The sequence below is a fragment of the Lontra canadensis genome, unplaced genomic scaffold, assembly GCF_010015895.1.
Source record: "Lontra canadensis isolate GAN:19392208 unplaced genomic scaffold, GSC_riverotter_1.0 scaffold110, whole genome shotgun sequence".
Lineage (NCBI taxonomy): Eukaryota > Metazoa > Chordata > Mammalia > Carnivora > Mustelidae > Lontra > Lontra canadensis.
In genome coordinates this window covers 2,286,858-2,313,216 of record NW_022631104.1, presented here as the reverse complement: position 1 = coordinate 2,313,216, position 26,359 = coordinate 2,286,858, and the positions used below count along the sequence as shown (strand labels likewise).

Genomic DNA, 26,359 nt, shown 5'->3' with positions numbered 1-26,359 from the left:
TTTTGGCCAAAATTAGTAAACTTTATTTAAACTTCAAAAAATAAAATAACAGACAAAAGGCAGCTTTAGCTTTGTTCTTCCCAAAGATCAGCTAGAACGACCCAGAGCAGGAACTACCCCTAAGAAGTTAACACCCTTCTACCCCCAATCAAGCCACAGGCAAGGAGGGAGCCTCGATGTGGGGACAGGCCTGGGGCGGGTGGGGCAGGAAGGAGACCACCACAGCCAGGAGTGGGTTCTGAGTCAGCACAGGTGGAGAACAAGACAAGAAGCCCCAGTGGAAACGGGACCAGAACATCAACGAAGAACTTTGTCACAGGTGCTATGTACAAGGGAGGCGGGCCGGGGGCCAGCGCCCCATGAGGGCACCGCTCGGGCTGCCCTGCGCCCCGTGCACCCTCAGTTCTCCTCATCGCTGTCGTCCGGGCTGATGGCTGGACTGGTGAGGCTGTAGGTGGGGCTGGTGGGCGAGTAGCCCGGGGAAGTGGGTGAGTAGGTAGAGCCTTTGGGGGAGGTAGGTGAGTAGGTGGGGCTGGTGGGCGAGTACTTGGGGGAGGTGGGCGAGTAGGTGGGGCTGGTGGGCGAGTACTTGGGCGAGGTCGGGGTATAGACCGGAGAGGTCGGCGAGTAAGTAGGAGACGTTGGGGAGTACTTTGGGGTGGTGGGCGAGTAGGTAGGGCTGGTGGGCGAGTACTTGGGGGAGGTGGGCGAGTACTTCGGGCTGGTAGGTGAGTACTTGGGAGAGGTCGGAGTGTACTCTGGGGAGCTGGGGCTGTATGAGGGGCTGGTGGGGGTGTACTTTGGTGAGGTGGGGCTGTAGCTGGGGGAGCTGGGGCTGTAGCTGGGGGAGCTCGGGGTATAGGTCGGAGACTGTGGTGTGTATCGTGGGCTTGACGGGGAATAGCTTGGCGAGGTCGGGGAATAGCTGGGTGAAGTTGGAGAGTAACTTGGAGAGGTTGGGCTGTAGTTAGGGCTCGTGGGCGTGTAGTTGGGACTAGTCGGGGAGTAGCTCGGTGACGTCGGACTGTAGCTGGGAGATGTCGGGGTGTAATTGGGACTGGTTGGAGAATAGTTAGGGCTGGTTGGCGAGTAGCTTGGGGATGTTGGCGAGTAGCTGGGAGAGGTCGGAGAGTAGCTTGGGGAGGTGGGAGAGTAGCTTGGGGACGTTGGCGAGTAGCTGGGAGAGGTGGGGGAGTAGCTAGGAGAGGTGGGGGAGTAGCTGGGAGAGGTGGGGGAGTAGCTGGGAGAGGTCGGAGAGTAGCTGGGAGAAGTGGGAGAGTAGCTCGGGGAAGTTGGAGAGTAACTGGGAGAGGTTGGGGAGTAGCTGGGAGAGGTTGGGGAGTAGCTGGGAGAGGTTGGGGAGTAGCTGGGCGAGGTCGGGGAGTAGCTGGGTGACGTGGGGCTGTAGTTGGGACTGGTTGGAGAGTAGGATGGAGAGGTGGGGGAGTAGGAAGGTGAGGTGGGGGAGTAAGAGGGACTCTGAGGCGTATAACCTCCAGGGGAGCGAGGCTCATAGGCAGGTGATGTCGGGGAGTAGCTGGGAGACATAGCACCACCTGTGGGGGGAAAAGCCAGGAGTTCAGTGATGGAAAATCACCCTGAAGGATTGGGGAGGAAGGAACTTGACCCTGACCAACAGGGACAGCTCACCTGGCGAGGGGATGTACGGGCTGGAGGGGCCGGGCGAGCCCGGGGAGCCCGGCGTGGGAGACCAGGCGGGCGAGTAGCCGGGGCTGAAGCCGCTGGCGTCGGAGGCGGCGCTGGGGGAGAAACCGGCTGCCCCCGGGGTCATTCCACTTCCTGCGAAGCACAACAGGAGTTCAAACCAGAGCTGGAGCCTAGCGGCGTCCCCAGAGCTCCCTGCTGGGGCGCCATCTCACCCCCCCAGCCCACCCGCCTCTGACGACCCGGACAGAGGCCCTTCCTCGTGGACCGGGTCACTCACCGACACTGGGGGACCAGGCGCCATAGGCCGGGGTTGCGCCCTGGTTCCAGGGCGTCATGGCTGGAGAAATCCCTCCCATGGGGCTCGGCGCCGAGCCGAAGAACATGCCAGTGGCTGCGGAGAAGCAGGGGGATCCTGAGCACCGTGCCTGGGGACCGGCCTCCCCAACCCCGCCCCCCCAGCCAGGTCTGGGCAGTGGGGGCCCAGCTACTCACGTCCGGCGGCCCCTAAGCCGGGGATGTTGGTGGGGATCTCCATGCCGTACTTGCACTTCTCGGCGTCAAGCAGGAGGTCGAAGCAGCCGGTGCCGGCTGGGGCGAGCTGGCCCAGCATGATGTTCTCCGACACTCCCTTCATGGGGTCACTTTCTCCGTGTGCGGCGGCCTCCATCAGGACGTCCACCTGCACGACCGGCCGACGGGGGGGCCTGTGAGACAGCTCCGCACCCCGTGCTCTGAGGGGCCGCTGCCCAGGTCACTCTGGCGCATCCCGTCTTCCTACAGCACTCCCCGCCCCCTCTCCATCCGCCCCCCCGCTCCGTCGTTACCGTTTCCTCAAAGGAGCATTTCATGAGAGGCCCGGTATCCTGGCGGTTGACCCCATGTCGGGTGATGGCCATGAGGTGGCCGCGACAGGTCATGGTGTCACACAGCAGAGCCAAGTGGCGGTAATTGACGTAGGAACCGTCAAAGGAGATGACGTGGTACAGCTCCCGCTCTAGAGCCTTCCGCACGGCTTCAATGCCCAGCACCTGGCACGGCAGCGGGGGCGGAGTGATGGGACAATACGGAGGAGCTCTGCTCTCCCGCAGCCCCTCCTGCCACCCGGACCCGCAGAGAGACAGTCGGGGGTCGCAGCCGCCCACACTCAATGTGGGACTCAGCTTTGGACAAACGTGAGCGAGCGAACGCCCAGAGAGAAGGCGGGGGCCACTTCCTGTCGGACACCCGGGATCCCGGGAAGAGAGCGGGGCAGTGGCGCTTCGGGGGCTCACCGTGAAGATCTCCACGATGTCGTTGGACGTGGTGCGCACGGGGTCCACGTCCTTCTCGCTCAGCACCCGCATCAGGCTCACGCCGTCCGTCTCCAGGATCCACTCCTGCAGGGCCTTGAACTCCCCGTCCTCCGTGATGATGATCTTCTTCTTGTTGTCTGTCTGCGGCAGGTGCATGTACACCTGCAGGGGAGGGCGTGAGCGGCGGAGGGCGGGGGGCGGGGGGGCCGTGGGGCGCTGGGGGGAGGGGCACGCTGACCTTGCTGATCTGCTCGATGCCCTGCAGGGTCATATCGGTCAGCATGTTGGACTCGATGCAGCGCAGGAAAACGTCGTCGTCCATCTTGTCCACCACCTCCTCCTCCTGCAGTGAGAGCGAGGCCCGGGGCCTGGAACCCTCCACCCTCCTCCTCTTCCCATGCTCACCCCAGACCACAGCCACCCCAGGGGCCTGAGAGGCACGTCAGGCCCCAGACTCTGCCCTCCGTGGTTCCCGACGTTACTTTTTAGCTGGTTTTCACGATCCTGACAAAGACCCAGGGAAGGCTCTCGCAGCCCGCCTTCCCGACAGGCTTTCCGGAGCTCATGCGCTCCAAGGGCCCCACCGGCACCTGCGGCCCCTCCCAGCTCGTGGTGGCCGCCACCCGGGCAGCAAAGGGCTCCTGTGGGCAGCCGGCCTCTCCTCCTGCCGGATCCCTGGATCTACTCTCCCACCGTTCAGCGCGTGTTTATGCCCAGGACTGAAGTCACCACTCCGGCGCACTCTCTGGGCCCGCCGCACCTGCTGTCACCCGCCTTCACTAGACGTGCTAGCCCTGCCCTCACCCTCATGCGGGAGGCTCGCGGAGGGACAGCCCAGGGCCTCCCCCACTTCAACGCCACCTGTCGGGGCCACACAGCTGCTACCTCAACTTTCAAATGGTTTTGCTGCTACAAGTTTTGGAAATCCCGGCCGGCCTCCATGCCGCTTTTAGGCCTCTGGTTGCCAGAGAGGCTGCCCAGTGCCGTCCGCGGCCCCCGGTCTCCTCACCTCTTGCATCTTGTTCTCGTCGCTGTTCATGATCCGGATGCGCAGCACCAGCTTCTCGGCGTTGTCGTCGTTAAAGATGCAGTTCAAGTCGTCGCCGAAACCTGGTGCAGAGGAGGGGCCGTGAGAAGGACGGCGGCCGCGGGACTCTCCCCGATGGCGCTCTCCCAGCTTCCCCTGCCCCTCCCAGAAGCTTCTAGAAGAAAGGGTAACACGGAGCAGGCCCACGGAAGGCGGAGGGTGGGGGGCTCACTGGGGACCGGCAGGCAGTGCCGGGACAGATGCAGAGCCCAGGCAGCCTTACCTGCATTGATCTTCTCGGCAATCTGCTCCATGGTCAGCTTCCGGTCGGTCATGTGCTTCCGGTCCAGCTCCACCCGCAAAAGCCAGGGGGAGATGCGGGCCACGTCAAAGTCAGGCATCTCGTAGTAGACATTCACCCATTCCTGATCCTCTGCCACCACTGTGCTCTGGGGATTGGGGTCGTAGTAGATGGCTGTGTTGGCGGTCACCTTCCTCAGGGTCGTATGCTCCAGACGGCACAGAATGTCCTGGGAACAAGAGGGGTTGGGGACACAGGCATTTAGGGAGCTCTGAAGGCTTCTGCAAGCCCTCCCTGCAGAGAAGGCGTTTGAGGGCGAGAGCACTCCCCCTCCTGCTCCCGCCAGAAGCCGAGCCACCCAGCCCCTACCTTGGCCCTCTCAGCGTCTCGAGCGGACTGGCCCAGCAGGAAGACAGTTAGTGAAGGCGTCTTCGGCTTCTTGGAAATGTTGATGAGCTCCTTGAGACGGGGCACACCCAGGGTGACGTTCTTGGCAGACACGCCAGCATAGTGAAAGGTGTTCAAGGTCATCTGGGTGGCAGGTTCTCCAAGGGACTGTGCGGCCAGGGCGCCCACCATCTCCCCAGGATGGGCCTACGGAGCAAGAAAAGCCGGCATCAGAGAAAGCAAGCACCTCCCTCCGGCAAGGGACAACGAGCTGCAGTCAGAACAGCGACACGGGTGCTGGGACAGGACAGGAACCTGGCACAGCAAGTCGGATTCGCACGCCCCTTCCTCCTCACCTACCATGCCATATGCCCGGGGGGCGGCCCTGGGCTACCTGAGACCCTAACTTCTAGAGCGTGCTCAAGTCACGGGCTGCACACAGGGTCACATCAGTGCTCCAAGTGGGGGACTCCCCGAAGTTTCTGTTCACTGAGGTCACGACCACATGCCATCAGCTCTAACCTTCCCACAAGAGAGTCCTAGTGCACCCGGGCTCCGTCCACACGGCAACCGAAGGCTCACCGTCTTCCGGCTCCGCACCTCGCTGCTCCGACCACAGGACGCTCCTCTGTGCGGTGCTGGCAGTCCTGCTTACCCGTCTGCGGACAGATGTTCTGGCTGTTTCCACAGCACGGCTGTTATGAGCGATGGGGCCACGACAGTCTGTGTGCTGCGTTTTTGTGCACATGCTGTTCAGTCTTGGGTATGTTCCTAGGAGTGGATCTGCCGGTTCAAACGGTACCTGTGTCCACTCTGCCGAGGAGCAGCGGGCCGTGACCCCCAGTGGCCCCACAGTGGCTGTGCCGCCCGCAGCAGCAGCCCAGGAGAATTCCCACGGCTCCATGGCTTCACCCACAGCCTCTTTCCATCCTAACTCGAGGGGCATGAGGTGGTGGCTCACTGGGCTGCAGCTGCGTTTCCTGGGCGGCTCACGACGCTGACCATCTCTTCTCGTGCATTTACTGGTCACTGAGGTATATTCTTTGTGAGAAGGTGTCTATCCAAGGCCTTAGCTCTCTCTTTGTTGCTGACTCGCAGCAGTCCTTTATGTATTCTTCAAGCTCTCCCCCCGTTCTGGGTCGTCTTCTCACTCTCTTGCCGGTGTCCTCTGAAGCACAGGATTTTCATTCATGTGGCCAAAGCCCCATCTGTCTTGTTTTGTGCTCTTTAGTCGGATGCTTTCGGTGTTAAACCAAAGACTCTGCTGTCTAATCAAAGATCATGAAAATTTACCCCACGTTTTCTTTTAGAACTTTTAGCTTGAGCTCTTATACGTAGATCTTCAACGTATTTTGAAGCAATTTTTCTACACAGCACGAGGTAGGGATTCAACTTCAGCATTTTGCACGTGCATGCCTAGCTGTCCCAGCACTACTTTTTAAAGTATATTTATTTGAGAGAGAAATGGAGCATGCGTGGGGGAGGGCAGGGCAAGAGAATCCCAAGCAGAGCCCCCACCCACCCCCCCGAGCTGAGTGCAGAGCCCAACATGGGGCTTGATCTTACAGCCCGAGACCATGACCTGAGCTGAAACCAAGAGTTGGATTAATGGACTGAAAAACCCAGTGAGGCCAACGTCATTTGCTGAAAAGACTTATTTTCTCCCATGCAACGACTTGGCACCCTTGGCAAAAATGTAACAACTGTAGGGGCCCCTGGGTGGCTCAGTCATTGAGCGTCTGCCTTCAGCTCAGGTCATGATGCCAGGGTTCTGGGATCGAGCCTTGCATTGGGCTCCCTGCTTAGTGGGGAGCCTGCTTCTCCCTCTCCCACTCCCCCTGCTTGTGTTCCCTCTCTTGCTGTCTTTATCTATCAAATAAGCAAATAAATAAAATCTTAAAAAAAAACAACTGTAAACGTGACAGTTTAAATTGCAAGCCGTCAACTTGAGTTCTGTGCACGTCTCTACATCCTCACATGAGCACCGCGCACGCAATCCTGAGATGTGCGGCTTTACAGTGATATCTGAAATCGGGAAGTGGGAGTCCTCCAATCTTGTTGTTTTCCCAAACTGTCTGGCTACTCTGAATCCTCTGCAATTCCTTATAAATTTTAGGATCAGCTTATACATCTCTGCAAAAAAGGCAGCTGGGCTCTGACAGGGACGGTGCTGGATCTGTAGATCACTTTGGGGATTATGGCCATTTAGCAGCACAAATCTTGTAATCCTCGAACACCCGATGTCCTTCTGCTCACTTAAGCCTTGCTTCTTTCAATCACGTTCTACAATGTTTCCTGATTTGTTTTAATTATTTTATTTATAAAACTGGATTACCGTGCACATATTCAGAACCATGCCTGTAAGACATTTCTGTCTTCCCGATGCCCTGTAAAAACCTCCCTTAGAGACAGCGATGGTCTCTCCCGGTATGTCTGAATCTCTTTCCTGCTCACTCCCCCAGTCCCTTACCTCCACCTAAACCGGAATTCCGCACACACCAGCCACTTTCAGAAAAGAAAGAACGACCCTCCCATTTCCCATCCCAGCCACGTTGCTTCTTTGCGGTACGACTGCCCATCCCAGAGTCGTCACCCATCTGTCCAAGGCTCAGTGTCTGTGTCTGCGTCATAGAAACAGCCCGCCAGGGAAGGAGGCACAAAGCCCCCCATGCAGGACTCGGCAGAGCACAGACCCTCAGTGACCGAGAGCCACCCCCAGGCGCTGGTTGGCGAAGGCAGGCTGAGCTCAGAGCCCGGCTGAGTGCACGGGTCAGAGGAGAGGAAAGCGAGGCTGGGCTGAGACCACCACTTACGATGGCTTGGTTGAACTTGGACTCTATCTCCCCGAGCAGCCAGTCGAAGGCCTCCCCGCTGAGCCGAAACTCCTCGGCCATGCGGCGGGAGCAGAGCGTGGAGCGCAGGTGGATGTTGAAGAGGAGCGTGGCATTCTCCTGCGCCTGCCGGCTCAGGGGGTCGTCCCCGTTCACGATCACCAGCTTCTTGCTCAACTCCTTGACTCCTGGGGGTCAACGGAGGTCAAGAGAGGGTAGACCATGCCCGGCTCACTCCGGTCCCGCAGCCTGGCCCAGGGGTCCCCGGGCTGCTACTCACCCTCTACAACCTTGATAGGGTGCAGGTCGGACGGCAGACGGGGGTTGATGTGGAAGATTTTCTGAGCATTCCAGATCATGCGCAGCAGGTTACAGGGCAGCACCACCTGAAGGGGGGCGGCAGGGGGTGTCAAGAGCAGGCACGGCCGCACAAGGGCAGCGGCGCCCCAGCCCCGCCTTCTGCTTCTCGCACCTTACTGTCGCCGGTGGGGAAGATGACCCTGAGCACCTCCCGGTCCTCGCGCATGCGCTCGAACTCCCGCTCCAGCTCGTTCTGGATGTGTGCGTTGCTCAGCACGTCCTTCACCAGGTCCTCCTGCAGGGTGCGCCGCAGCGCCCTCTCGTTCGTGTAGTCAAAGCGGAACCTGCGGGCGGCAGGAGCGGTCAGGGGCAGGCGGGCCCAGGCCTGATCCCTGCAAGGAGCACCGCGAGGCTCCGAGCTGCACGGCCAGCAGAATGGGGCTCTGGGGCTAAGCGTCCGGGGCAGAGAAATCCAAGGTCTAGGCCCCAGGGCTACCAGCAGGACCAGAGCTGGGGCCAGGCCACCTGAGCTTGCTCAGATGCCATCGGGCACCGGGGGGGCGGGTCTTAGGTCGGCCCCCACCGTGCACCTGCCGTCACCAGGAGGGACAAAGGGCCCTAAGAGGGCGGGAGGCCGCAAGGCACACGCTGGGTGGGCAACGTCTCTGCGCATAGGAAGGGGTGTCCTAGGAGGACAGCTGAGAGTCCCAGGGCCAGGACCCGCCCGCTGCAGCCTCCTCACTTCTTCTCAAAAGCCTTGTGTGAAGGCTTCAGGGTGGCCAGGTTCTGGAACTCGACGCTCTCGCCGGCCAGGCCGTCCTCGCCGTAGCGCAGCTGCACCACCTGGTTGATGGAGTTGCGCACCGTGGCGTCATACTTCACCATCACCGACTCCATGGACTTAATGAGCCGCCGCTGGATGTACCCTGCGCGGGGAGAGGGGTATGGGCACGTGCACCGAGGGCGCCGATGCCTTCACCCACCAACCCTCACAAGAAACAGCAGCCCCCCCGGCGCCCACGGCCCCTCCATGAACGCTGCGCCCACCACCAGCTGGAGACAGGACCTAGAGGGGGCTCCTAGGAACTAGCCCCCAGGGACAAGTCGCGAGAGACCTCGGGCCCTGTCCCTGCACCAGGGAGCGCTGCAGTGGGCCGTGCGTGTCCCGCGGGCCACCTCCCCGGCTCCTGACCTCCAACTGCTACTCCTTCCAGAAGAGACAAAATCCCTGGCCCAGGAACTCCCCCACGCCCACCCCAGGGGCCCCCCAGCAGCAGCCAGGCCAGAAGGCCTCACCAGTCTCGGCAGTCTTGACAGCCGTGTCGATGAGCCCCTCGCGACCCCCCATGGCGTGGAAGAAGAACTCGGTGGGCGTGAGGCCGGCCAGGTAGGAGTTCTCCACAAAGCCACGGCTCTCGGGCCCGTAGTCGTCCTTGATGAAGTGAGGCAAGGTCCTGTGCTTGAACCCAAACGGGATCCGTTTCCCTTCCACGTTCTGCTGTCCGACGACGGCAATGACCTGGGGAACGAGGGGGGATGCCCCTGACTCCCTCTGCTTGAGGAGCCCGCATTCCCAGCACGCCGCACCGTCACACCTCCCCCGCGGCCCGCATCTGGAGGGACGAGGCTCCCCACCTGGGAGATATTGATCTTGGAACCTTTGGCCCCAGACACGACCATGGATTTGAAGTTGTTGTACTCAGACAGGGACTTCTGGGCAGAGGAGCCGGTCTTGTCTCGGGCGTCATTGAGAATGCGGTTCACCTGGTTCTCGAAGGTCTGCCGTAGGGTGTTCCCCGGGGTGGGCTCCAGCTCGTTGTTATGAGCTTTCTCAATGACCTGGGTGCGAGGGAGGCAGCAGGGCTCGGTGTCCGCTTTGCTTCCCTTCCCTCACACCCACCCGGCTGTCGCCGACGTCCTCTCCACATGTCAGAGCGACTGTCACCGGGTCTCAGCCGGCTTTCTTACTCACCTCTATCACATCTTGCTTGGCCTTCTTAATAGTGTTCTGGATGTCCTGGTAGGTCTTGGAGTCGGCAATGGAGTCCCCAATGCCAATGGTATGACCTAGGAATACGGAGCGGCATCACCAACTCCCTCCTTACACTCCCCCCCCAAAACCTGGGATGGAATCACAGCCAAGACACTTGGCAGCGGGACCCCAAATCCAGGCAGGAAAGCGAAGGACGGAAGAACGGGAAGAAGAGAGAGTCCGGACTCCAGGAACGGGTTCGCCAGAGCCCTCCGCTCACCCTCGATCAGCAGCCAGTTGTTGATGACTGTCTGAATGTTGGAATAGAAGAGGCGAGTGACGTCGTGGCCCATCTCCAGGTAAGAGATGTGCACCAGTGAGCCGGCCGACGTGCCCAGAGACTTCTTACACAGGATGCCCATGATCAGCTCCCCGTTCTCCACCACCACCTGCGCACAAAGCACCCCACTCGAGGCCCCTGCGGTGGCGCCCCTGTCCAAATCCTGCCCCCACCCAGGCGGAGGCCGGATCCTACCTTGGTGTCCCCGGGAGAGATGTGCTTGTAAGGACCGCTGTCCTCATCGTCGGGATGGGTGCTGTGGGTGCGGATACAGTTGATGTGGCCGGGGATGATGAGGGAGAAGATCTGTTTGCCCGTCCACAGGGGCCGTGGCTTCAGGATGGCTGGCTGTGGCACCTTCCCGTCCCACGTGGACAGGAACATCAGCAGGTTCATCACCTCCCCCTGCACCAGGACAAGCAACGGCAGCTTTCAGCCCCAGGGCCGCGCCGGGGAAGGTCGCAAACCCGCGGGTGAGAGCGGAATGCGGAGGCAGACGCCAGGGAGAGGATTTCCCAAACTTTTAATGACAAATTCATTACGATCATGAGACTCTGTGTCTCTCTTCTCTTGAACAATAAACATAAACTACTTCTAATAGTTATAAAACGACAGGGGTGCCTGGGGGGATCTCAGTGGGTGAAGCCTCTGCCTTCGGCTCAGGTCACGATCTCAGGGTCCTGAGACTGAGCCCAATACCGGGCTCCCTGCTTAGCAGGAAGCCCGCTTCCCTCTGACTCTGCCTCTCTGCCTACTTGTGATCTCTGTCAAATAAAATCTTAAAGAGAAAAAAAAAGATAAAAGATAAAGGAAATAAAACCATAATCAGATCATGTGTTTTCCTTCACCTTTGCTTTCTAACGGTAGCTGAAATTATACATCTTAAAAAATTAAACGGGGAAAAAAACAAAATAAGATAAAAAGCTGAATGGAGTGTTAAAGCCATAAACCCCTTCTGGTCCCTGACCGTCCTAACGGCCTCCCCTCCCCTGCTGGGCACAGAGGTCGGTGTGGGGCAGGTCAACGCACACGTCCCAGCTCTTCCTCCCCGGCGTCCCCCCGCCACCCTGGTCACAGTGCCCAGCCGAGCCGGGCCCCCTCCGCAGGAACACGCACCCGTTCCAGAAAGACGTCTCTCTTGGTGAATTTGCGCACGGCCGTGAGCGTGTCCTGCACAATGCCCATGACGGGCCGATTGCTCTGGGGGGTGACAATCATGCGCGGCACCATGGCCAGCTCCTGGATCTCCGCCCGCGTCTCCAGGGACTGGGGCAGGTGCAAGTTCATCTCGTCCCCGTCGAAGTCCGCGTTGTAAGGAGTCGTCACACTGCAGTGACCGAGAGAAGCCGGGCTCGGATCTGCCGCAGGGAAGCGTCAGGCAGCCGCTTGGCCCCACCCGCCGCCCATGGCCAGGGGACCGACCTCAGATTTAAGCGGAAAGTAGACCAGGGGAGGATGCGGACCCGATGTCCCATCATGGACATTTTGTGCAAAGTCGGCTGGCGGTTGAAGATGACGATGTCTCCGTCGCACATGTGCCGCTCCACCTAGGGAGGCAAGCGGAGGCTCAGAGGAGGGGGCTTGCTACTAGCAAGAGGCCGTGGGCCAGAAATGCTCTGCAGCTGGAAAGAGACGATGGAAGGGCGCAATTTCACGTGCAAAACGCAGCGACCAGCTCTCCGGGCCGGATGCCACAGAACAAAGCACAGCATCGCTCAGCCTCAAGGATCTCTGGTGCGGGGGTTAGGGGGGTACCTAGATACTCTGCATGCGAAGCCTTCTGCTCCGCGCCTCCCTGGACTGGCCATATACACCCAGGACGCCGCACTTGGGCCAGTGCGCTCCCCACCCCGGCCACCGCAGATTGCTGAGGACAGCAGGGGTCTTTTAGAGACGCCCCAGGCCTGGACCCTAAGGAACAGGACAGCCTCAGAGGCCCCCGCTCCAGAGAGCTTCCTGCTGGGGGCAGGAAGGGAGGCCCCGGCCTGCCACGTGCCTTGTAGCCGGTCTGCAAGTGAAGGTCACTGGGCTTGGGGTGGAAACGCAGGTCGATACGGTCGCCGTTGTCCCGGATGATGTACTTGGCCCCCGGGTACTGGCTGTTCCCCCTGCGCACTAGCTCCTGGAGTCTGCAGGGAGCAGAGGTGCGCTGAACACAGAGCTCCCCGAAGCCCTTTTGCCGCCCGCACCCCAGAGCCCCAGTGGAAGCGCTCTCTGCCCCGGTCTCCCAGCTCCCCACATGTGTCCCTCCACCATGCCCCTCTGCCCTCGCATCCCTGCCCCAGCTGGACGCCAAGCCCACCTATCGATGTTGAAGGGCGTGACAATCTCTGCGAAGGTCATGTTGGCCGCTATGGAGCGAGGCACGCCCACCTGGTCAATGGAGAGGTTGGGGTCGGGGGTGATGACGGTGCGCGCCGAGAAGTCCACTCGCTTGCCCATGAGGTTCCCTCGGACCCGGCCTTCCTTGCCCTTCAGCCGCTGCTTCAAGGACTTGAGGGGGCGTCCCGACTTCTGCATGGCCTGTGAGGAGATGGGGTGGGCGCACCGCACGGTCAGCCCGGGCCCCCCCATGCTGCCTCCCGCTCCGGCACAGGGCAAGCAGCGCAGGGACTCACGCGGGGCAGGCCGGGCAGCTCGTTGTCCACCATGGTGGCCACGTGGAACTGCAGGAGCTTCACGTCCTCGGCGATGACGTGCGCCGCTGCGCCATTCTGCTCGTTGCGCCGCAGCTGGTTGTTGATCTTCACGATGTCCGCCAGTTTGTGCGTCAGGTCGTCCTGTGGCCAGAGGTCCGAACAGTCACCGCCCCGCAGACCCGGCCACTCACCTCCCGCACACGGAAGCACCGCCGTGACCTCCAACCACGCCACGGGCCTCGTGCGAACTCATGGGGCCGGCCGGTGGCGTGGTCACCTGGGCCCCCACACTCCACCCTGGGACTCCTGCCCGCGCCCGCCCACACCCCAGGGGCTCCCGCCAGGGGGCCAGCCACCCCGCGGAGAGGCATAGTCCGGGAGCTGCTGACCTGGTTGCGGGCAGAGCCCTGCATCACCACGGCGGGTCGCACGGACAGCGGGGGCACAGGCAGCACGGTGACGATCATCCACTCGGGCCGCGCATAGCGGGGCTCCATGCCCAGCACGAAGCACTCCTCGTCCGAGATGCGCTTGAAGATCTCGTGCACTCGCTCTGGACTCAGCAGGATCTTCTTCTCCTGGGAGTCCTCGTTGACGTGCTTCCACTCGGCGTACAGCTCCAGGCCCGAGCGCCGGATCCGGGGCTGGTACCGCCCGCAGCCCCCGTGGCCCTGCCAGGGACAGAGGTGCCATGAGCACCGAGACCCTGCTGGCCCTCTGCCAGCCTGCCCCCTGCCCTGGCGGTCCCGCCGGCCGCTACCTTCTCTTTGGTCAGATCCTCGTCGCCCTCGGGCTGCTCCACCCCGAACTTGTTGTCCATCTCCTCGCCGCCCTCGCAGATGTTCTTGCCCTTGCACAGGTCGTACACGTGCGTCAGCCGCTTCTTGGGCTGCCCCTTGGACTTGGCCAGGATGTCCTTGATCTTTGGGTTGTTCTGGGGACAGAGCAGAGGAGGGTCGGCCAGGCTGCGCCTCGGTCCCCCCACGGAGCTACCCCTCCTCCGGGCCAGGGCCCGACCCCACTCACGGAGTCCACGAGCAGCTTGGAGCAGAAGAAGCAGACGCAGCGCAACACTTTCATCGTCTTCACCAGGAAGCCCACGTGGAACACGGGCTTGGCCAGCTCGATATGGCCGAAGTGGCCGGGACACTCCGTCATGTTTCCTGTGGGGACACACACCTTACACCCTCGTCCTGGCTGGCACCTCAGAGGTCCCCAGGGGTCCCCGCCCCTGGGCTTGGTGGTCAAGGACCCAGTCCTCCCACCCTCCCGTGGGGACCCCACGCCAGCCTGCAGCACTCACCTGCACAGGTCTGGCAGCGGCCGGTCCGCTCGATCACCCCCTGCCTCGGGTCCATCAGTCCCCCAAGCTTGGGGCGGCCTCCCTCTGTGGTCTCGGGGTATTTGATGCCGCCCTCTGTCACAGACATTCGTTTCTACAGAAAACAAACAAATAAACAAAAAACAGTAACAACTAAATAGGATTCCTGGTTTCCAGCCTTCACATACGAAGGCCTCAAAGGAGGAGGGCGCATGAGTGGGTCTGCTCCTCTGGGGGTGCCAGCACCGGGGATCCTGGTCTCTGTCCGGGTGGGAGAGGGTGCTCAGGACTTGTGTGCAGCTGACCCTGGCCTCTATATAAGCTGCCAATCTCCCCAACTCAAACCCCACACACCCCTCTGGTTCAATGCCAGATCGCTGACATCCATAGGATTTACCCCCAAAAAGAAATAAGTTGTTTCAAGGAGGAGTAAAAAAAAAGAAAAAAAAAAAAATCAATGCCTTGCTTCTTCCCCAAAGCTGAAATCAAGCCCCGAATCCGGTCCCTGGCAGGGGACAGTGCTGCAGCCTGCCAAGACACGCCTGGCCCCTAGCTTCAGCTCCTGAAGCCCGCCACTGCTCGCCCCCATCCTCATCACCTCCTTCCTGAGGCCCCAGCAGCCCGACCCCATCCTTGCTCAGCTGGAGATGCTGGGATGAGATGGGGGAGGCAGGTGCTGGAGCAGAAGGGTGCCCCGGTGCCCCAGGAAAGAAGCAGAACTGAAGGTGGAATCCTGAGAAAGGTGGGGCGTCAGACTTGAGGGACCCCTTGGGGGAGGGAGGCTGGGGCAGGTGACGGAGGGGCTCAGAAGCAGGTCTGGCCGAGAGATGGGCTGAGGAAGCCTTAGTTCTCGCACACTGAGAGCCAATGACTTTGACATTAGCTAGGTCTGACCTACTAAACTTCCAGAGGGACGAACTTAAACTTAAGAAAAGCTTCAACCTGCATGTCCCCTCGTGCTGGGCCAACCGCCCTCTGTGCAGCTTCTCTACGCCAATCAGCTCACCTTCTGGGAATGAGGTCCTGTCACTCGCATAGGAGGAGGCTGAGGCTGTGTCAACTGACTTGTCCAAGGCCTCCACCTCCGGGGGCCAGGAGGACTCAAACTCAACCCTTTCCGGGCCCAACACACAACCTTCCCGCTGCTCCGAGCTCGCCTCCCTGGGACTCGCCTTCTGGGGTCCAGCGCAGCACTAGGGGACTCGTCTGCTCTGCATGGCTAACTGGTAAAACTCCCATCACTGTCCGCATCTCACAGATGACGACACCAGAGGTCAAAGGACAGGCAGCTAGAAAGCGGCAGAGCCAGGATCGCTGTGCATTGTTTCCATGGCATCACGGGGGGGGGGCGGGGGGGCAAAGGGAAGGGAGCCCCTGCCGGCCCGCTGCAGTGATCTGTGACCCCCGCTGGCGCAGCAGCCCTGAAAGCAGGCCCGACAGAGGGAAGAGCAGCGCCCTGCCTGGCACACCACCCAACTCCGAGCTCGTCCGCCTGAGACGTGGGGGACCGCCTGCACAGGAGCCCCTGCCGCCCTTCCACCTTCGTCTCCTTCTCCGGCTCCTCTGCTTCCCACTGCCCCTCAAACTCCACTCTGCCCCCAGGTTTCAGCTCATCCGCACCCAGGTTTCAGCTCATCCACACCCTTGCACCCTCGAGGCAGCAGGCCTGCCATCCCCAGCGCTCCCTCGACCCCGGTGATGCCCAGATCTCCGCCTGCGGGCCTCCCCTTTCTCCTAAACTCCGGATTCACACATCAAACTATCTACTGAATCAACGGGCGCCTGGGGGGCTCAGTCAGCTGAGCGTCTGCCTTCAGCTCAGGTCATCATCTGCAGGTCCTGGGATCGAGCCCCGCGGCGGGCTCCCTGCTCAGCGGGGGCTCTGCTTCTCCCTCTCCCGCACCCCTCCTTGCGCTCGCTCTCTCTAACAGACAGACCGGTTACCCGGGCGTGGGCTGGAGCTGGAGGCCTCTGGTCCACCATCCCGGCTCTGTCACGCGGGACCACGTAATGTCACGGACCTGCTTAAGCCCAGGACTCGGCAGGCGCTCAGGAAAACACCCAACCTGATCCCATCTTGCCCCAGCACCTGGCACAGCTGTCTGCGCCTCCCACCAGCCTCGGAGCCTCCAGCCACTTGCCTCAGGCCAGGACTTCCGGTGGGCTGGCATCAGGGGCTCCCCAGGCGGCCAGCCTGCCTCTCTCCACCCACCTGCACAGCTGGGGCGCCTTCTACACGGAAATCCAGTCTTCATACCCTCCTGCCCTTGGCATGACATCCGAGCTTGGCAGGACAGCAGGAGAGAAACGAGCGCCTCTGCACTTCCCTAACCCTCCACCACTGCCTCCCCGGAGAGTACCAGCATCTCCCCGCCCGCGGCCAGCACCTCTCTGTCCTCCCGGGTCCCACAGCTCCTGGTGACTGTCTGTTACACTGATCTCAACTGCCAGGGTCCCCGGCTGCCGGGAAGCGCCTTCAGAGAGCCTGGAGAAAAGAGGGACGGCTGTGCCCACCAAGCCACCCACCTGCTAAGGACTCTTCTGCTTCCAGGCATCAAGATGGGGCCAGGAGCTGTCCTGGAAGGTTCTGGACTCTCTCCCTACCACAAGGTAACAAACTGTCACTTCAGATTATGTACAAACCACGTTAGCCCCCAACCCTCCCTCTCGCTACCCGTGTGAGAGGGGTCAGGCGCCCGGTGTCGTCTGACAAGGGTTAGTGTCCTGAGGGGCGGCTGCTCCCAGGGGCTGCCCGAGGCCTCAGGACAGATGCCTGCCACAGATTCTCAGCAAATATTCTTTCTCTTTAGGGGCACCTGGCTGGCTCAGGGGTGGAGCACGTGACTTGACCTTGGAGTCCTGAGTCCAAGCCCCACGCTGGGCATAGAGATTACTGAAGAATAAAATCTTAAGGGCACCTGGGGTGGCTCAGATAAGCGTCTGCCTTCGGTGCAGGGCACAACCCAGGGTCCTGGGATGGAGCCCCGTCCCATGCCACACACCAGCAGGGCTCTCAGCCCCACCGGCCGTTCATGTTTACCTGTCTGTCTCTCCCACTGGACTGCAACCCTCGAGGGCAAGGATCAGGTTTCCTTCGCTTTCTATCAGCACCTAGCACCGCGCCAGTAAACACTTGTACTGTGTGCAGGAAATCCCACCCTTAATCCTTTTTTTTTTTTTTTTAAGATTTATTTATTTGTTTGAGAGAGAGAGAAAGACGGTGCAGGCAGGGGGAGCAGCAGGCAGAGGTTGAAGCAGGCTCCCTGCTGAACAAGGAGCCCAACGAGGGACTTAATCCCACAACCCTAGGAACATGACCTGAGCCGAAGGTAGTCGCTTAAGTGACCGAGACCCCCAGGAACCCCCCACCCAGATTATAAATAACTTGAAGACAAGAATAAGCTTCTGGTCCACCAACATAGGGCGCATCTAGAAGGATATAGTATGTTCTAAATTCTTCTTGGAATAAACTGGGGCATAGATAAATAATCTGGTGCTTTTCACGGTAGACAATTGCTGTAAGGAACAGGAGCCAACTTCTTCCAGCATGGCCGGCTCCCTGCTCTGCTGACTTCCTAGCAGCTCTGCACAGAGCCTGAGTGTGGGACCCTCCCGGGCTGCCTCCCTCTCAGGACTCCGCAACATCCAAACCACACAACGGCAGAGGCCACAGCTCCGTCTTGCAGCGAATTCCTAGAGCCTTCAGGACTTGACACATACCCTCCCCACGACTTCTAGAACGCACGACTCTTAAACACGGCCTGTACCACAAGAGGCCCCTTACCGACCCTCCTACGCCCGGCGGAGCGAGCTACTCTTCCCTCAGACACAGGTGAGCTGTCCCAGCTGTGAACGCCGCAGGGAGAAATTAAAGCCCCCCGCACCCCCCACCAGAGGCGGCCTCTGATTTGTGAACAGCCAGCCACGGGGTTTGTAAAATGCAGACACGCTCTCACTCTTCCGAGAACACGGCCTCACTCTGCATCCTGTTAACTTCCTTCTCAGATCCCTGAACTTCAGTTCACAGTGCCCTTGGGGGCTCAAGTGCGTCAGCAACTTTCCCAGCACCCCCGGGGTCCAGGGCCAGACGACTTAACAAATACCTATGTCTCCTACCACTTTGTAGCCATCTACAAAAACACCCGTAAATAAAGATTGCAATATGTTAAAGAAATATTGCTTTTATTTCCCAAATAACCACAGTGGCACTTCTGACACCTGTCAGGCCGGGTACAACCTGGCAGATCTTGGAATCCGAGGAGAAAGCACCACCCTGATTTTTTTGTCCTGTGTTTGGGAACTGCTAAAGACCCAGCTTCCCCGCGATAATGACGTCACCGAAAGGGGTTTGGCGCCACCTAATGTCGAAAGGAGACTATCAGGAACTCCCAGTTCCCAGGACAGCGGACCAACCGTAGCTCACCTTGTACTTCTCTTGAAAACTTAAAATCTCTCACTGGGCCGACAGCCTGCTGCGGGGGCACAGCACGGTCTGGGAACAGGGGACTTAGCCTGTTGGGAAGATCTGTTCTAGTCTAAGAGCACACCCGGAGGTAACTCCACAGAGCTCCTATCGGTAAATATGGAGGCAATTTATAATTTCAAGCAGTATCATATCCAAAAAATGTTGTGATGAAAACCCTTCTACACATATCTTTGTGTCCTTTCCAATTACTTCCTTCACTCACTAATTTAACTTATTCTCATTACACCATGATTATGTACCAGGCACACTTTGAAATCCTGAAATTACAGAGGTGAGCACAGGGTCCCTCGTGAAATTTACATTCTCCTGAGAGAGCAAGAAACAGAAAAACAGATCCTCTCAGACAATGCCAAACTACACAGTAAAATAAAGTCAAGATGGGTCAGAGGTTTCCCCATGGGCTCGGTCAGAAGAGCACGCAACATTTTTTTTTTTTTTAAGATTTTATTTATTTATTTATTTGACAGAGAGAGAGAGAGAGAGAGAGAGAGCGCGCGCGCGCGCGCGCGCGCGCACACAAGTAGGCAGAGAGGCAGGCAGAGAGAGGGGGAAGCAGGCTCACTGCCGAGCAGAGAACCCGATGCGGGGCTCGATCCCAGGACCCTGAGATCATGACCTGAGCCGAAGGCAGAGGCTTAACCCACTGAGCCACCCAGGTGCCCCATTTTTTTTTTTTTTTTAAGATTTTTCATTTATTTGACAGAGAGAGACAGAGGGAGAGAGGGAACACAAGCAGGGGAGTGGGAGAGGGAGAAGCAGGCTCCCTGCTGAGCAGGAGCCTGATGCGGGACTTGATCCCAGAATCCTGGGACCATGACCTGAGCTGAAGGCAGAGGCTTAACGATGGAGCCGCCGAGGCGCCCCAAGCATGCAACTCTTGATCCTGGGGTTGTAAGTTGGAACCCAACATGGTGTAGAGATTACTTAAAATTAAGACCAGGGGTTACAGGATGCAGGGGGGATGGTATCTGAACAGGGTGCTCAGGACAACCCTGCTAACGATAGGACAAAAAGGAGTAAGCCTGGGTAGGTCTGGGCAATGCTGTGCTAGGCAGCAGGAACAGGGAGTAATAAAGTCCTCAAGGCAGGACCGAACTCGCAGGGTTGGAAGAACAGGCAGGTCTTGTGCTTAAAGACCCAAAGAGGAGTCTGGTTGGTAATGAGCTGGAGAGGCAGGCGGGGCCGGATTAGCCAGGACCTCACTACAGCTCCGAGTAAGCAGCGTGGATCCTCTGAGAGGATTCCGTGCGGGCGAGACACGATAAAAAAGAGTTCTCTAGCAGCTCTGTGAACGGCGGAAGGAACAGGTAAGGGCTAGGGCTACGGCTACTGCAGTGCTCATGGGAAAGAGGATGGTGGGCTGCAACAAGGTGGTCCAGATGGAGATGGTCATAAATGGCCAGATTCCAGGCGCATTTGAAAGGCAGAGCTGACTAACAGATGGACCAAGGGGAAGTTGTGAGAAGTAGCAAAGATGCCTTTCAGGTGTCTGGCCTGAGTTAGCGGAAGAATGGTATGGCCACTGTGTGCTTGCTAAGCCAGGCAAGACCCGGGGAAGGGCATGCTTGAGAGGAAAAATTCAGAGCTTTTTCTTTAAGGACAAAATTTTAGAAGCGGTAATGCTCGACCAAAGAACAAACATCAAACGATGGACAGAACTGTCAGACTGTCCCCCAAAAAGGCTGTTAACAGTTTAACCCACTACCAACCTACCATATGTAAGCATGCCTACTTCCCAATACTTTGGCCAGCGAAGAAAAATCAGATAAAGGAAAAAACTTTAATTTGCATGTCTTTATTAGTATTTTTTTATTGGCCATTTGTAACTTCTGGGAGCTGCTGATTTGTATCCTTTATCTGTTTGTCTAGGTATGTGCTTTTCCTACTGATTTGTAAGTGGTCCCTGTGTATCAAGAAACCTAACCTTGACTATCACAGTGCAAATATCGTTTCCCAATCTGCCTCTTAGGCGTCCATGGTGCCCCTGAAAAAGACAAGTGGCTCTTATTTTTAGACAGTGAAACGTGCCCTGTTCTTCCTTGTATACAAAATGCTGGGGCTTCTGACTGGCTGGGTCCAAGGGGCATGTGACTCCTGATCTCCGCGTTGTGAGTTCCGGCTCTTGTTATGGTGCAGAGATTACTTAAAATCTTAGAAACAACGCTTCGCTCAGTGCCTGGCCACATGACAGGCACTCAAAATTTACCGCTAATTCATGATAGGTACTCAAAATTTACCGCTAATTCATTCATTCATTCATTCATTCCCACCAAGGGGTTCTGCCCCTGGGATCAGCCCCCACAAGCCTTCTCTACTGCGCTGGAGCTCTGCAGTTTTGCTTTTTGGATTTAAAGCTTAACCGCACCTGGAATTTATGGTTTGGTATGATGTGAGCTCAGGAGGCTCTAACTCCTGACGTAACTCTCAAGCGGCTATGCCTTGTCCTCCAGCAAAAGGGTCTCCATCCACAAATGCGGCCATTCTCCCCAGACACCTGGCTTCCGCCAGCTCACTCCACAAAGGAGTCCGAGTCACCAGCAGCTCTCCCCCAAAACCCCCTCCACCCTGATCTCTCCCACCCTCCTCCTTAGCCCTCCCCCACAATCAGCTTTTCAGAGGGCAACCAAAGCACTACTAGTTTTGTTCTGTTTTTAATGTAAACTCGAGGTCACTCTCCGGCTTACAATTCTCCAAAGGCTTCCTCTTCAAAATGAAATTAAACTCAGGTTCCTTACTATAACTTACAACATTCCACCAGGCCTGCCCACTCTCGTGTCTCTCCAGCCCGTTTTGCTAACTCTCCGCACCCTTCTAAACCCCAGTCGCACTGGCATTTCTTCCCGCCCCTGGGACACACCAAGTTCATGGCTCCCTCTGGCCCTTTGCACCTGCCGTCTAACAAGCTCTTGGTCTGGGATCTGTGGCCCAGAGACCTGGCTGCCTCCTCTTCATCCAGGAAGCACCACCTCCCCAGAGGGATCTTCCGGCACCCTGACATCACCCGGCCCACAGAAGCCTCACTCCTAAGTCCCCCTCCCTCCGTCCAAAGCACTAGCCAAGAACTCAGCTGTCTGGTTTGTTCCTTTATTTGAATGTTGACTGTCGGCCGCCCCCTCCCACGGACACTGCCAGTGGAAGGCAGGGTCCTCCTGCGTCTCCTCCGGCTCTGTGATCTCAGTATCTGTCGGGTCTATCACACAGCGGGCGTTCAGTGAATAGTGGTGGAAGGGGGCGGGGGAACAAAGATGTGGGGTCCAGCTTCGCATCCGAACTTGCACAGCGCCCCGCCACCCCAGCCCCGGGCTGATCAACTGTCGTTCGGCGTCGGGGCCCCGAGCTCCCCCACGCCGGCGGCAGCGGCCCGGCCCCCGGCCCGGACCCAGCGCCGAACTCGCTCACACCCTCGCGACACTCGACTCCGGCGGCCCGTCCCCCTGGCGGCCACCGTCGGGCCCCGCCCGCGCCGCGGCAGGGAGCAGAGGGCACCGCCGCTTACCAGTTCATCCGGACTGAGGACTCCGAACTGCACTCGCTTGATGGTGCGCAGCGGGCATGCGCTGTCCCCGGAGGGGGTGCCGCCCCCGTGCATCGCGGAGGCCGGCGCGCTGCGCAGGCGCAAACCTCTCTACAAAAACCCTGCGCCGCCTCCGCCTAGGTGTTCAGACCCCGTCGGGGCGGCCGCCGGGAAGGACCTCCCCGAGTTGGGAGGAAAAAGCCGGAGGAGGGAGAGGTGGGGGAGGGAAGGAGGCGGGGAAGTGAAAAAGGAGCGAAAGGAGCTCTCCTCCCCCTTTCCGGAGATTTTTCGTCTCCCAAAAAGGAAAAAAAAGAAAGGGGGGGAAGGAAAAGGTTTCGGGGGGAGGAAGGAGAAAAAGGGTAACGAATAAATAAGTAACCGGGCTCCTGAACGGCAGAGGTTACGGCAGTTAGTCTCTCCCCCTTCCGGGAGCCACCTTCTTCTCCAACCGTCCCGGCCGCGCTCTCGGCGCTTCTGAGGAGCGAACTGCCCAAATGACGCCCTTTATAGACTCGCCCCTACATCCCCGCCCCTTCCTTTCCCGCCCTCCCTTGCGCTACGGGGTCGCCTGCGCCGGCCTGCACGGAGCGCGCGCCCGAGTCGTTGGTCGGCCCTCCTCGGCTCCCTGGTTGGGCGACCTTTAGAAGGGACGCGGGGGAGGGGAACGTGCTTTACCCCGCCGCCTGCCCGCTCTGCTCCCTCCCGCCCTGAGATTTAAGTTTAAAGAACCAAGGTGGAATACAGGCCGCTTTTATTCTAGTTTGGACCGTGCTTTCGTCCTCAGCAAAAGTCTCCCATGAATATTTCCCCCCCTTCCCTCCGCTGGAAAATGGTCTGTTCTGCGAATCGGTAATGAAGGAGGCGGGGCTGGCCGGATCCTCCCAAGAGGGTTCCGGGGGGGGGTGGAGCGCCGGGGGCCGTTCTTGGTCATGAATATGCAGTATCCATGCTGAATATGCATGAACCGATCAAGATGGCGAGGCCAATTGCTTGTCCGGAAGTAGCTGGTGTTTGTCGAGCGGCCTCCTGGGACTGTTGGGCACCTCCGGCCTCCCAAGGAGCGCTGTACGGAACTCTGGCCGGGGAGCCCCCGGCCCGAGCCGCTCAGGGGACCTTCTCCGGAAGGAGGCTGGCCACTGTCCGGGAGAGATCACGGGACCGCGACAATCCAGGAAAAGCAGATTAGCCACGGGGCGGGACACAGAAGTCCTGGGGGATTCAGGGTCAAGGCGTCTGAACGTTAGGAAATCCTACCCCCTTCCAGAATATTTCAGAAACCAGATTGGCGGGGGGAGGGGGGCAGGGATCCCAAGGGATTTTCCAATGAGAGCGGAGTAGGACTTTCACTCTCCTTCCAAAGCAGAGACGACACCAACTGCACAGCCACATTCAGAGTGATCCTTGTTTGATGTCAATGTCACGTCACCACCCGGGGGGAGGAGGCATAACCACGAGGGAAGGAAACCGTGTCTCGTGAGGGGGGGGAGGCACACTCCCTGACCCCAGCTGCTCGCTCTGTCCCTTTGCCTGAAAACCCCCCCAAACACTCCAGCCCCAATGCTCTTCTCTCTGCTGCTGAGGGAAAAATCCTCCCCATGGCTCATGGCGGGCCTGCCTCTCAGCCCCTCCGTTGGCTCTTCCGACCTCACTTGCCCTGTAGTTATGCCCTGATCCCCAAGCCCCAGCCTAGACATCACGTGTTTTGGTCCCCACGCTTGTTCCACATCTAGGCAGAGCCCCTCTCCACCCCTGACTCCAAGGGGTGTCCTTCTCTGGTATCAGCTCTTTTCCAGTCGCTGCTTCTCCCATGTTTGTATTCCAGTCTCTCCTTCTCCTTCTATTTCCCCCTGCCCCCCCAACCCCCAGGCTCTCTGGTTGGATCTCACTCCTCCACCTGCCCCTCCCTCTCACAGCTGAGGTTCTGGGCGGTGATGATGGCGATGCTGCCCAACACCACGCCTGCCCCCATGATGTCAGAAGGCGCCACGGTCTCATAGAGCACGTAATACTGCAGCATCAAGGCCACCACCACCTCGGAGTGCAGGACGGCACACACCAGGGCAGGGTGGGCTTTCGTGACTGCATAGCTCACGCACACAAAGGAGACCAGGGCGAGGATCCCCACGGCCCCCACACAGCTCCAACTCAGAGGATCGCTGGGCAGCACAGGGGTCTGCAGTATGAAGAGGCCTGGCACCGAGCCCACCAGCCCCACCAAGCCAAACAGGAAGGCCACTGTTGGCAGGCAAGAGGGGAAGTCCAGGGAACGATAGACCAGGAGCCCCAGCGACAGTGCCAGGCCGCCCAGGAATGCAAGCACGTAGCCCAGGGCGGTGTAGAGGCCCGTGGTCCCCTCCTGCAGCGTCCCTAGTCCAGGTCCCACAATGATGATGAGTCCCAGGGTGCTGCCCAACAGACCACACCAGTCATAGCCGCTGAGACCCTGGCTCTCGAGGCAGAGGGCGAGGAGGGCAGAGCAGACGGTGGACGAGCCCTTGCGGACTGTGGCTGCGTTGCCAGCAGGCACCACCTGAACCGCGCTGTAGGCGCACCCAATGCTGAGGACGTTGAGCAGGGCATGGAGGCAGGCCCGGCCCCGGACATCGGGAGGTCCCAACAGGGGGTCACCACGCACTTTCAGTAGCAGGGCAATGGGGAGGTGAAAGAGACAGCGACAGATGAGCAGCTCCAGCGAGGGTAAGCGGGAGGCCTGGTAAGCCATGCGGGAGAAGGGGCCCACAAAGCCAGCAGGAAGGCCTCCACCCAGCAGGGCCACGAGCAGGCCCTTGGTGGCATCGGAGGGCCGGCAGCGCTGGTGCGGGGGGATGCTGGCCGGAGTGGAGGGCGGCGATGGCTGGGTGAAGTCGGGCAGGTTGAAGTAAGGGTGATTGCCAGCCTGTGGGGGAGAAAGGAGCTGGGGCATTAGGGCAGCCGTAGCCCCGGGGAGCAGGGGGTGGGGTGAATGCCAGGGTGGGGTCTGCGACCTCACGGGACAGTAGCGGGGTCGGGCTGTCTTGCTGAGAACCCTCGGGAGCTAGAAAGGGCCCGAAACTGGATGAGGGGGGTACAGTGTGGGCCGGGGGCCTCTAAAGCAGGAAGCAGGGGGTAAGCGGTCTCCGAGTATCGTTTTTCTCTGGGTAAGCTGTTCGGAGGAGAAGAAAAAGGACCCAGGGGGGCTCTGTTGGTTTGGGGACGGGAAGGCAGCCTCAGATGCTGGGCGTTGGTGTGATGTCACAGGTTCCGCGGACGCCCGGGTACACCATTGTGAGTTTCATTTGTGGGAGTCTCCAGGACAGCTGGGAAAGTTTGAGGGGAAGAGACAAAAGGGAGCAGTCAGGAGCTCTGGGAAGGGGGCCATGCCCCCCTGACCCCCACACTCACCATCTTTCCTTGGACTTCCTCCTCTACTCCTGGCTCAGGGGCCCTGGGCCCTTCGGAGCTCTAGCCCTTGTGACCTGGCTGGAGTGGGAGTGGGGTTCTTCCCTGGAACCTTCCTGAGGGCAGGGGGGGGGTTCTTCCCTGGAACCTTCCTGAGGTGGGGGTGGGCCTAGTTTCTCATTGTTTCCAAACCGGCTGGCTCTATGTCTGTCTGGCTCCGAAGATTGTCTCGTTCCCTTTTTTTTTTTTTTTTCTTTCCCTCCTGAGTAGCCCTGTGATGAGACTTCTTTGGCTTTATGTAACTTTGTTTATGTACGTCTCACCTTGTTTCCGAAAGGTTTTGCGGGAAGGAGCTCTGAGGGCTGGCTCCGGGGTCTCCCCGGAATTTTTGAAGACCAGGGAGGAGTCTCTGGGACTGTCCCTCTGGAGTTTCAGGAATGCGTGTTTCTTCTGTGTGTGCTCGCACCTGGTGTGTTGGTGGTGGTGTCCCAGGAGGCGCACACCAAGGCCTTTGCATTTTTGCCCGAGTGTATAGATGTGGAGGTTTCTGCCGGTGGGGACAAAATTCGAGCTGCGTGTTCATCTGCACCGGTAGTCATTTCTGTCCGGCTGGGGCCTGCCTGGCCTGCAGCCTGGTGGGGGGCTCTGTGCCTTTCTGGGGAGGAGGGGTGGACAAATGAGTGTGTCCAGGGCCGGCCCCGTGAGTGTGCTGAGCCTCGGTCTGTGGGTCCCACTGGGCCGGATCGCGAGCCTGCCATGTTGTGTGTCTGCGGAGAGGGTGTGCGTGCCCTGGGCACTGGGCCCCGCCGAGTGAAGGGCGTGCAGGGCTCGGGGTGGGGGGAGGGCGTCCTTTTGCCAGGGCGTGGGTGGTCGTGCGGGCCCGCGGGAGTGCCGCGGCCAGAC

General features: G+C 59.4%; 2 protein-coding genes across 2 annotated transcripts; both read right to left on the bottom strand.

Annotated features, from left to right (window-relative positions):
• POLR2A (RNA polymerase II subunit A) lies at positions 1–22,153 on the bottom strand. The gene is made up of 29 exons (XM_032840081.1): positions 22,061–22,153; positions 14,061–14,193; positions 13,784–13,920; positions 13,518–13,691; positions 13,147–13,428; positions 12,737–12,898; positions 12,421–12,641; positions 12,115–12,247; positions 11,541–11,665; positions 11,235–11,445; positions 10,314–10,523; positions 10,059–10,227; positions 9,779–9,873; positions 9,442–9,645; positions 9,103–9,325; positions 8,549–8,732; positions 7,979–8,150; positions 7,787–7,892; positions 7,489–7,694; positions 4,658–4,882; positions 4,271–4,517; positions 3,970–4,070; positions 3,199–3,303; positions 2,940–3,122; positions 2,493–2,696; positions 2,161–2,347; positions 1,946–2,059; positions 1,651–1,800; positions 1–1,556 (listed from the first exon to the last, which is right to left on the bottom strand). Exons 1-29 carry the CDS (start codon positions 22,151–22,153, stop codon positions 400–402), a joined length of 5,913 nt encoding a protein of 1,970 aa, XP_032695972.1. The 3' UTR covers positions 1–399.
• A 1,723-nt stretch (positions 22,154–23,876) lies between these two features.
• Positions 23,877–25,622, bottom strand: SLC35G6 (solute carrier family 35 member G6). The gene is made up of 2 exons (XM_032840088.1): positions 25,460–25,622; positions 23,877–24,974 (listed from the first exon to the last, which is right to left on the bottom strand). Exons 1-2 carry the CDS (start codon positions 25,460–25,462, stop codon positions 23,961–23,963), a joined length of 1,017 nt encoding a protein of 338 aa, XP_032695979.1. The 5' UTR covers positions 25,463–25,622; the 3' UTR covers positions 23,877–23,960.
• Positions 25,623–26,359: the final 737 nt, after the last annotated feature.

What these genes read in the sequence shown, in the direction of transcription:
- POLR2A (XM_032840081.1), bottom strand. Translation starts at nt 22,153, where the DNA reads ATGCACGGGGGCGGCACCCCCTCCGGGGACAGCGCATGCCCGCTGCGC. An exon ending in TGTCAAGACTGCCGAGACTG is followed by an intron (nt 8,733 to 9,102) that starts GTGAGGCCTTCT and finishes CTCCCCGCGCAG; the next exon opens with GGTACATCCAGCGGCGGCTC. An exon ending in CACAAGGCTTTTGAGAAGAA is followed by an intron (nt 8,151 to 8,548) that starts GTGAGGAGGCTG and finishes TGCCGCCCGCAG; the next exon opens with GTTCCGCTTTGACTACACGA.